Source organism: Pecten maximus, chromosome 5 (assembly GCF_902652985.1).
Source record: "Pecten maximus chromosome 5, xPecMax1.1, whole genome shotgun sequence".
Taxonomy (NCBI): Eukaryota; Metazoa; Mollusca; class Bivalvia; order Pectinida; family Pectinidae; genus Pecten; species Pecten maximus.
In genome coordinates this window covers 10,254,412-10,263,995 of record NC_047019.1, presented here as the reverse complement: position 1 = coordinate 10,263,995, position 9,584 = coordinate 10,254,412, and the positions used below count along the sequence as shown (strand labels likewise).

Below are 9,584 nucleotides of genomic sequence, written 5' to 3'. Positions count from 1 at the left end.
CAAGCAAGTTCTTGTGATAAGGAAGATCTGCATAAAGTATGAGTTTGATCAGCCCAAGGGAACTTAAGTTATCGGATGAAAACCTATGTGCAGACGACACTGCCGGCATTGTGATACCTATATACAAAAAGATAGCCAAACCATGTCTGTCAAAATAAAAACAAATCTTTTCTGAAATTCCAACATGCAATGGTTTTATTCCAAACAATTTTAGTGACAGACAAACCATTTAATATTAATATACAAATAACAACAAATGAATTAAATAGTGATAACATTTCAAAAGCTGTAACACAAATAAAAAACTTTTCATGAAAAACTTTTGTAGATGAGTGACAAAAATATATATCAATAAAAATAAAAATTTCCAAGAACACACAAACATATATAAATACATAATACTGTACATGGAATTTTTAGGGCTGAGACAGTACTGTACATCAGAAAAAAATTCATAAAATGTAAATTATTTACCATAATCAGTTTCAAAGACAATTTGGAATAAATTTGATCTTAAGTTTTTTCATGGAAATTATTTATTTATTTCCATGGATGTTATATAAAAACAGGAAATTCCTTTATCAAAAAAGTATGACTTAATTGAATTGATTAGAAATTGATCCTGAAATAATAATGTAAAATAAATCTTTACTCATGTACAGTTTTGTGATCAACCCTCCACACAACCCTGTAAACAGTGGACGGACTTCATAAATATTGGAGCTACGATACTGCCAACAGTCTAGGGCACTTCCATTGCACTCAACTTTGACCTCCGACATCACGCGAATTACCACGAGAGGTCAAACTAGGCTGGTTGCAGAAGGAAATAACCTCCGAAGAGCCATATAGATGTGTTAGCTGTACTGCAACCCAAACTAAACATAGATTGTATAATATATCTTATACATCATTTATCAGGAATGGCTGTAATATTGATCTTATAAAACTACCGAAAGAAATTTCAAATTAACATTATAGAATTTAACATTTTTAATCATATATGTATATATAAATAAATAAATAGCAAACAGACATACGTACTAATATTGTCTTTTCTGATTAAGTCTATACAAATTTCATTTTATAAAGCACTCACAAAAATAATAAATTGATTGTATATCTATATACCAGATATTTCAGGTGTTACAACTTTAAATACAAAGGAAAGTTTTGACAGTGTGATATATAACATCATATTGCATAATTGTAATCTCTGTAGTACTAGTCACAACAGAGTTATCTCTCTTAACTATACCTCTTCAGGATACTTTAATGATATACTTATAACACAATAAACCACAAATATATCCATAACTGCTGTTGTCAAGGTAAATTTCTTATTGTTGGAAAAGATTGAAAATGTTCTGCACTGAAACAATATCTGACTTAATACAGAGATTTTTCAGAAATCTTTCTTGTATGGAGTTAATTTATGAACATGTAAATGACAGTACATTAGTTTGTTTTCTTTATATCCAAAATAATCTTGGGTCTCTTGAAATGTACTTCCACATTCAGTACAGATATTAAAATGTTTAAGCACAATGTCCGGTAATGGTACCACATCTTAAAATTTGTAACTATAAGTCACCATGATGTTTTTGTTTTTTCGTGTCCAGTAGTGTTAATGTCCAGTTTACTTGGTGTCGCAGAGCAAAGCGACAGCTCGGAGTGTCCAGTGATCAGGGTTTTTGTTCGTCTTCAGAGCTAGCGGGAAAATGTAGGTCAGATCTGTACGACGCGGTTTCTTATACACGGGACAATCATACAGATTCTGAGCTTTGCCTTGCTTCTCCTGGTTTGTAGCAAACACATGAGCGACAGGCAACGGCGTGTATAGAACCTTCTGAGTAGGTTCTATCAAGCGAGCAGCTCTACGGTCCCAGCCAGCTCCGTCGAGAATCAAACCGTACACGTACACACCTGAAACATGAGAAACAATAATCAAATAAGGGTCTTAAAGAATCTAACGCATGTAATTAATCATCATACAATTATTGAATTTGAATGAGGTGGATATTGAAATCGAGAAGTGGTGTATACCTTCACTGGGAGGAGATGTTAGGTCCTCTTTCATCATCTTGGTGATTTCATTATCAAGGATGACAGTATCTAAAGCCCAGCCTTTATGGGCTCGAGTGATCTCTTGTCTCATTGCAGTCAGGAAACCCTGTAAACACAAAATAATTCATTTACTACAAGCCTGCTATAATTACCTTGCAACATTCACAAAAATAAAAAAAATTGCTTTTCTTATTGCTTAAGGTATCCATGTTTTCCAATATTGGTATACATGTTAATGTTCTTGCTTAGTGTTCAAATTTCCTGCAGGCATTTAAATAAAATTTATGTCATAAAAAAACTAATTGTAAGACTCATTGCCTTATCATCAACAACAATTAACAAAACAGCACTAATTTTAGCAGTTTTTGAAGAACAAAATGTAAAAACAACCCATTCAAATAGTAGCGCACCTGGGGGTTGAAAAATCCAGTCATCCAGAACGATATGGGTCGACCATCAAACACCCAGGTGTGGAACTGGGTGTTCCGCTCGAGCAGGTCTGTGAACCAGAACCCGAGGGTGGCCGACTCCCAGGAAATTTTCTTCCAGTTTGTAGGCACACGCGCATTGAACATGTTGTCAAGGGCGTCACGAAGATTCTCACTCATAATGATGGTACCATCGATGGCCAGCTTCAGGTCAACAAGTGTGACTCTGACCAGTGAAATGACCTTCTGCATGCGGTCAATTTCCTGACGAAGGAAGATATTGATTGGCTGTAAACTTCCCATCTTCCTCAGACGATCCTTAACCTGTAATGTTGAGAAAAGACTGGTTGAATGTCTGAAATTCCCTTAAAAGTTAAACAAATTGTAATTAAATTCACAGGAATAATGAATATATCAAAAATATATGATCTGGTTCATTTAACTGCCACAGAACATAAAGTGAACTGGACTTAAGGTAACTTATCCTGCATCTCACACATTACTACCTTAAAGGGGCATAACTCCCTAGGAATCTTTGAGGAGAAAGTGAATATTGAACTCATTATTACAACTGTGGTGATCAGGTGCACTATTTTTCATATTTACAGATTTGTCTTAGAAAGTAACCAACATACCCCTAGAAATCTGACAAGACACAAGGACAGAGGCCTTGGTTCACTGCTAACAATCCCTTAGCTTCGTTTCAGGATTTACAGAAATTAATATCCCAAGCTTCTTTTTACCCCCCATTTTCAGTTTGTTCATAATGTACATACACATAGGGATAATTACTCTAGAAAATCTACAACACATTCAGAAAACTAGCACTCTTAAAAGTTCCTATCAGCACTGCAATGTGGCTGGTCCCTGCACTAGATATTTAAAGTAGCAGGGTGCAGATTGGGCGTCTTATCATCCTGGTAAGAAACCTTGTACTGGGTTACACAGCTGAGACATCAATTTTCCAACTTATATCCTCTCCGAACACTTACCTCGTGAGGTACATAATCACTGGGCAGTTTTTCCAGCATGTCGTTGGCGAGTCTGTAGACAACACTCTCTCTTGTCTCTCCACTACCGCCTCCAGTATCCTTAGGCTGGATGTTCACGATGTTCTCCAGCATTGTGTTAGCTGTGTTGGTCTGATAACTGTAACAGGAAAACAGTCAATATCAAGTGCCCAGTAAACTTTATTCACTATGTTTGTTTGTTTGTTTGTGTTTAACGTCCTATTAACAGCCAGGGTCATTTAAGGACGTGCCAGGTTTTGGAGGTGGAGGAAAGCCGGAGTACCCGGAGATAAACCACTGCCCTACGGTCAGTACCTGCATGGCAACTGCCCCACATAGGTTTCGAACTCGCAACCCAGAGGTGGACGGCTAGTGATAAAGTGTCGGGACACCTTAACCACTCGGCCACCGCGGCCCCTATATTTATTCACTAACAAGATGCTGTGGAGTAATGGTACATTTATTAATAAAAATTTAATTTAGATTAATTTATGGCAGGGCATCTGTAGATATAAACTTACGTAATGTCAGCATTGGAATGTAAGCCGAAACACTCCGGCGAGTCCTGCAGTGGTAAGCCCTCAATGTAGTTACGATATTCGTCAATGGTCTTACACTTAGGGATTTTGTATCCTGTAATACAACATACAGGTGCATAATAAAAATTTTAATGTTAATTAAACTTGAGCAGAGCACAGGAATCAGATTAAAACACAATTTTTTTGAAGAAAAAATCCTCGAATCATATTAAAACATTGAATTATGCATTTAACTTCTTCACTAATTATTTCAAAGAGACAACCAGTAAATATTATCTAATAGGAGTAAAATAGCTATAGGATAATTTTCAATAATAGAAGAGCTTCTGTTTCACAACTTACCCGTATAGAAACTGAAGGACTCAGCGAACATGCCCTCACTAAACCAGACCTTCGCGTAGGTGTTGAGGAGGCGTTTGTCATAGTCATCTGTGACACGCCCACCATACTGGATCTCGCCAATCATGTATCTCACTGTGCTCCAAGACACACCCTACAAGGATAATTGACATGTGAAAATGAGATTTCACAAAATAAGGAGTATGAATAAAACAAAAGTTGGTTTGGAAACTGATATGATTATATGAAATTATATATTATTGGAGGATTAAAAAGGTCAGCTAGCTGTGATGGATTATCGGTATGGAACTTAATGAAAATGTGGCCAAAAGTCAGTAATAAAAAGGAGTCCCCCCCCCCCCCCCCCCCCCCCAAAAAAAAACAACAAGAAAACAGGTGTTGATATTAGAGCCAGAATTACACCATCATTGAGCAGATTGTGAAGTAGGCTTTTCCGATTGGTTACTTGCTTTATGATATCAAGATACACCAAAAGAAGCTATGAATCTTACGAGGACGTCAACAACTAGGAACTTTGTTCTCATTCAGCTCATGAATGCTTACATTTTAAAAATCTTAATAAAAAAGCTTGAGATGAAATTGCTAAGAGTCATCAATTAATATATTCTTATTTTTACAAATATTTCAGCCTTTCAAAAACAGTATTAAATAAAAAAAATATCAAGCTATAGACATACTCCAGCCTAAGAAAACAACTCAATTTCATGGGTTTTGATATATTACATGAAATAAAATTTCTCAATAAAAAGTGTATAAACCTTTTACAATATACAAAGTCAACAACAATTTTTTACAAGGAGTGTTTTTCATTTGTACAGGTCAAGTGGAAATACCAATGAGCATTCAATAAATTACAGAACACGATAACGCAACACAAATTCACAATTACTGATTTCAACTTTTTATTGTCCTTATGCGATAGAAAATTCACAGTTGATTGTAATTCTTGTCATACAAATTCACAGTAGATCTAAATATTTTATTGTCTTGACACCATATAAATTCAAAGTAGATCTTGATCTTTTATTGTCTAAACACCAAATAAATTCACAATATATTTTTTTTTATTTTGAAAGTAAAGAAATTCACAGAAAATCTTAACCAACTTTTTATTTGGCATAAGTTTTAGAACCTTTCTAGTCCTGGGGGAAGTTGATGAAAATGTGTGAATAATTACAATTTTTAGTGTATGATGTGAATATGTCAGAATAATACATCATCTTAAAGAATAGTGTTATTTCTTGAGAATTAATTCATATAATCTCACGCTCCCCCCCCCCCCCCCCCCCCTTCTCTTCCTTTGATTTATTGCTCTCATACATTATCTTAAACAGTGAATTTTATGTAAACTAATATCTTTGAAAGTCCTCATAAAAAAAACAACTGCAGTCACAATTAAGATCTTGTTTGGAGGTGCATGATATTCAAGACGCATTGCCAGAAGTTAAATGCATGCAAACATACACTGAAATACCCTAGACTAAACATACTCCTTACATACAATACAATATCACAATTCATTGCCATGCCAACTTCAAATATATCAGAAAAGTTGCATGATGAACACCTGTCATAATCATAGACAACTCCTAACACACATTTCTGACAATCTGATTAAAATCAGATGTACATTTGCACTCTCCGTATGAACAATGTACATCTGATTTTGATCAGATTGCATAAATTCACTAATACCATTTTGCCAGCATGCACAAGATTGTGTGTTGAAGGTGAACAGTCATTTATTTTTGGACATGTTTGGTGAGATGTGGTTATCACGGAAACTCTACCTTGGCAGCTTTACTTAGTCGGGTCTGATGGGCGTAACCAAAAATATCACAATTACTGTCATGACGACAGATATTCTCTGACCGGGATAATAAAAAAATGATCACCCACAAATATTATCATCATTTTTACAATAATCTGTCGGAATTCTGATTAACAGTTGCCTGGTGCATTAGCAGATAATTTTTTTAAAAGTTCAATAATTATTTCAAAATAGTAAAATAATTAAATACAAAAACATCATTTTGATTATGAATCATGCAGTTTTATACATAAATATGAAAGTACATATCATAAATACAATAAGCAGATATAGAAACGGTACTCGTTGATAATTGCCATTTTATGTAATGACAGACATGAAATGATCGCAGTATAAATTAATGGCCGATTCATGTGAAAATTACAGGGATAAAATTATCTGAATTCAAAGTCCCTGTATATTGTGATTGTAGTTATGAGGTGAGGGTGACAGTATCAACTACAAACACATATACATGCTAGACTTACATTGGATCGGTAAGACTAGAGTCAGAGGTCATGATGGGTGAAGAAACAAAACAATCAAAAAAGGTAAATAATATTCCATGTATTTGATGAATGAATGAATGAATGAATAATGAAAGAATGAATTAATGAATAAAATAAATGAATGAATGAATCATGAAAGAATGAATGAATAATGAATGAATGAATGAATGAATGAATAATGAAAGAATAAATAAACAAAAGAATGAATGGATGAAAGGATGATAAAATATTGTGATCATTATTTAATAAAATCATAACTGTAAAAAGCCAACAAAAACCCAAATGAAAAAATATTAAACCTTGCATTAAATCAAATTCAAGAATATTTTCTACCAATACATCAATATATACGAATATCTCGTAATAAAAACTAAATGAAACAGCCTGTAATTAACTAATTCCTTTGATTGACGGTCAGACCTTGGGTATGATGGAATAAGATTTTTACCTTCTTTGGGTCCATATCATCGAGATGGTTCTGTATGAACTGTACCGTAGCTGAAAAGTCAGCCTGGTTAAATTCATATGGAATATTCCATCCAATGGGTCCGAACTTACGCCTCTCTTGTACCGTAGTATGAAGGAAAGCCACGCCATACAGCATGGGCTTCCACTGCGGTAGGTTGGTGTACTCTAATTGTTCCTGTTGGCAGAGAATACGGAATAACATGTTGGGTTTTTTTTGCTTTCTTTTATTTCTTGTCTTGTTCATTTTATTCTAAACTCATGTGAAATTATTGCAACATCATTATTTTTTTAATCATCTAAAATGTAATGAAAACATTACTTGGTACATTATCATCTTTTTAGTTATACTTAAACCATCACTTTAATTTTAAAAATCAAAAAATCAATGTCCTATCATTCCAAATCACAGTTCCAGCTGTTTCAATCTAGAAGACACAAAGTCATTTTGTTAAATTTTTGTTAATTAAAATTACACACCTGATGCATTAATGAGAGTTTACCTGTGATATAAGCGCATATGTCCGTTTGAGACCTGCCTTCACTCCTTGTGGGGGTTCATTAGTGAATTTGATGGAGGATTGTAACATATTGATGGGAAATTTGGGGTGAGGCTCAGTTGTGAGCCAGAGTCGGAATCCTTCATTGACACTCTCTGTATTCAGAACCTACAACACATACATCATATAAATGTCACACAAAAAATAAGAGAGAAAAAGAAAAAAATTCAATCAGCTTCTTTCTATGTACGTAATGTTTCTAACTCAAAACATTTTTTCATATATTTTTATCAAATGTACGAAATCTGCGGCTTATTATTTTAAATTTGGGGGGGGGGGGGGGGGGGGGGGGATTTAAACTTTCATTTTCATGAAAATAAATGCACACGATACAATTTTTTTTAAACTTATTCAGGAAAAAATCCATTTATATTACAAACACAGGACTTACCGTATCAAGGAGTTCATCCATGAAATCAAGACCAAGATGGCAGTTCTGTAGTAAGACCCACTGACCCTCTGCCATTGATATGGCCAGTGCACGCCTGGCGTGGACGTCCTGTCCTTGTCCCATGGAGATCGCACTACATTTGACATTTTTTTTCTTGCCCACCAGCAGAATGTTATCTGTGGGATCGGACCCCATCGACAGGAAACACACCATTGGTGTCCTGGGCTGGGATTCGTCCCACATCGAATCGAGGTTCAGGATCACTCCTTCTGCAAACTGTAAAACGCACATATGATGTCAGTAAGAATCATACACCCTGTAAACTTTAATGCATGAAATAAGTTAAACATATCTAATCATCAACATGGATCACTCTCTATAAACTGCAATGCGAAAATAATTTGTTTTAAAAAATTCCATCCTTTGTATTGGCAATAAACAACCCTCAATATGAATCACATTCTTTAATCTGTGACATTTAAATCAGGCAAAATTAGAATTTTGTAAACTCAGAGGTGGTCTTAAAACATGCCATGGGGAGAGAAAAAAGCTGACAAAGCAATAATATGGTTCATACAAGAGGCCCAGGGGCCTTAACGGTCATCTGACTCTAAATTAAAACCCTTATATTATTGTAGTATGCATTCTCTGTAGCAAGTATATAGTGGCACTGTTGGCCATGGTGGCCATCTTGGATATCTGACCGACCCAATAAATACTAACACTTGGTCTGGACCATCTAAGGGTAATTTCTGGTAAGTTAGAGCTGAATCCCACCGGTGGAATTTGAGAAGAAGTTTGAAATAGGTGTTGTTCAGGAAAACCATGATTGCGCAATCATGTTACAAAATGGCCACCATTGCTGCCATGCCAAAGTTTTTACGAGGCCGAAAAAATAACAACACTTTGTTGGCACTCATTCCTTAACATCCTCACCAATTTCGAGCTCAATGGCACCAGTGGAACTGGAGAAGAAGTTTAAAATGTGTTTTTTAAGATGGCAGATATGGTGGCCATCTTGCATTTCAGACCAATCTAAAAAATAACAACACTTGATCGGGATCATCTCAAGACCATTTCAGGCAAGTTTCAGCCCAACAGCACTGGTGGAACTTGAGAAGAAGTTTAAAATGTGTTTTTGAAGATGGTGGTTATGGTGGCAATCTTGGATTTTGGACCGACCCGAAAAATAACATCACTTGGTGGGGATCATCTCAGGATCATTTCAGGCAAGTTTCAGCTCAATAGCACTGGTGGAATTTGAGAAGAAGTTTAAAATGTGTTTTTCAAGATGGCGGCCATCTTGGATTTCGGACCGACCCGAAAAATAACAACACTTGGTCACGATCATATCAGGATCATTTCAGGCAAGTTTCAGCTCAATAGCACTGGTGGAACTTGAGAAGAAGTTTAAAATGTGTTTTTCAAGATGGCGGCTATGGTGG

General features: G+C 35.4%; 1 protein-coding gene across 1 annotated transcript in view; it reads right to left on the bottom strand.

Annotated features, from left to right (window-relative positions):
- Positions 1–172: 172 nt before the first annotated feature.
- Positions 173–9,584, bottom strand: part of LOC117327111 (dynein heavy chain 5, axonemal-like) — a 93,292-nt gene continuing 83,880 nt past the window's right edge. Inside the window, 9 exon segments of the mRNA XM_033883948.1 lie at positions 173–1,926; positions 2,047–2,173; positions 2,478–2,819; positions 3,488–3,644; positions 4,027–4,138; positions 4,387–4,537; positions 7,172–7,366; positions 7,692–7,856; positions 8,140–8,415. Of these exon segments, the coding sequence (XP_033739839.1) occupies positions 1,640–1,926; positions 2,047–2,173; positions 2,478–2,819; positions 3,488–3,644; positions 4,027–4,138; positions 4,387–4,537; positions 7,172–7,366; positions 7,692–7,856; positions 8,140–8,415 (1,812 nt within the window). The 3' untranslated portion in view covers positions 173–1,639.